Genomic DNA, 1,769 nt, shown 5'->3' on the forward strand with positions numbered 1-1,769 from the left:
TACTTATTATCTAACCCATCATTCTTCATTGGCTGGACATCCCTGCATTAACCACACTTGATTAAAAAAAAATGACTCTAACTTTAATATTCGGGTTCGTAAGTTAAGCTTAATTTCTTTGAGTCTTATTTTGAACTTTGAGATCATCATAGTTTCTCTCAATGAATTAAAACATAGATAAATATACGTTATATTCATTTAATTAAGTATTAATTTTGATTGTTTAATCGAATAAATTTTACTTATCATTTCTGTAATTATTAATAAAATGTATATTTCCGGATAAATTACTTGATATTATTAAAAATTATTTCAAGTAATTTAACAACTACTGAAAAATATATTTATTTTATAGAACACTATCCAAATATTTTATCCCCCTAAACGATTGATTGTGAGTCTTATCTGACCCGTTTGTAAGAAGCTTTCTTTTCACACGAGAGTTGCAACCATGATGGGAACGTAAGTCTTTAACTGTGACAAAATTTCAGTATTTTTATTCATAACTATTGACATAAAGTTGCATTCATGATTCAGTACTACTGTTCATTTTAATTATAATCAAATATAAACACATTTATGTTTTATTTTATCTTTTGTTTCCAGAATGCAAAAAGAGACTGTTCCGTCTGTACAAGTTTTTGGACGGAAAGTAAGTGTAGCCTACTATTAGCACGTAGTAGTACTTAGGACTAACTAAACCTACTAGCACATGTTTAGGCCTAATATATAATTCATACAAAATATCTTATAAGTATAGTTTATTTAGAAATCTGACTAATGCCATTTAATCATGCTAAAGGGAAGGTAATTTAAATTATAAATACCACATTGATGGGAATCAACTCAAAACTGTTATTAAAGAAATTTGTTAAAAAAAAAAGGACGTTTCTGTTTTGCTTGATCAATCTCCTCACTAATTTAACTTTTAACAGTTTAAGAAGAACATTGACTCTTGCCTGGGTATCTGAAGTGCTCATAAACAATATATATAGAATGGATGCTTTAACTTTTTTGTATTTAGTGGTAAGAGTGGTAGAACTAGAGGACATAGATAGATTTAAGGTTGTATGGTTAGAAGTCTTGCAAATTAAGCAATTTCATTTTGAACAGGTAAGTCGGCTTTCCCCAACCATAGATCTTCCATTGTATATTTCAATTAATCCAATATTTTCCTCCTCTTCACTACTTCTACCAAGTTCTGGAATTTTTGTCAGAATAAACTGCAACTTTATCTCAAAACAAGGTCTAAAAACACACCACCCAGTTTCTGAGCACCTTGAGAACTACAGCTTAGCCTACCATTTAAGTAAATAACCTACTTTTTACATTTATTGTATCATTAATGTTTCAATATTACTGGCTATTATTAGCAGAAAAGCAAACAAGAGGGAATCTTCAATAACTGTGGCGATAATTAGATCTCAAATTGGTCACGAGATTGAGCTATGAAATAAAAAGTTTGTTAAAAAAGTGAAGCATTAAATGGCCCTGGAAACAGGATATGTAAAAAAAAAGGGGGAAATATGGCTAAATAATGTATTATTACCTATGAATGAATAAATAATTGCATATATCAGTGGTTCTTGCACTATGTCATAGTGAGTTGTGCTGAGTTTTAGAAAACTTTCCTGATAGTTTACAATTTGAGAAATTGTAATGTCAAAACCATGCACCGTAAATAGGTCTTAGTCACTAAGGGGTGCCATCTAATAAGATATTTATTTTATTTATTTATTATTTCTACTTGGGTTGTTTTTTCATCAAGG

General features: G+C 29.5%; 1 protein-coding gene across 3 annotated transcripts in view; it reads left to right on the plus strand.

Annotated features, from left to right (window-relative positions):
- Window positions 1-386: 386 nt before the first annotated feature.
- Window positions 387-1,769, plus strand: part of LOC106467234 (40S ribosomal protein S16) — a 30,648-nt gene continuing 29,265 nt past the window's right edge. The window contains exons 1-2 of one of the 3 annotated variants that reach the window (XM_013927563.2): window positions 387-462; window positions 607-652. In XM_013927563.2, coding sequence (XP_013783017.1) covers window positions 452-462; window positions 607-652 — 57 coding nt within the window. In that variant the 5' untranslated portion in view covers window positions 387-451. Of the gene's footprint in view, window positions 463-606; window positions 657-1,769 lie in introns of all 3 variants that reach the window. The other 2 variants (XR_002612381.1, XM_022395370.1) reach the window with 2 other exon arrangements.

Source organism: Limulus polyphemus, unplaced genomic scaffold (genome assembly GCF_000517525.1).
Source record: "Limulus polyphemus unplaced genomic scaffold, Limulus_polyphemus-2.1.2 Scaffold2537, whole genome shotgun sequence".
NCBI classification, from domain to species: Eukaryota; Metazoa; Arthropoda; class Merostomata; order Xiphosura; family Limulidae; genus Limulus; species Limulus polyphemus.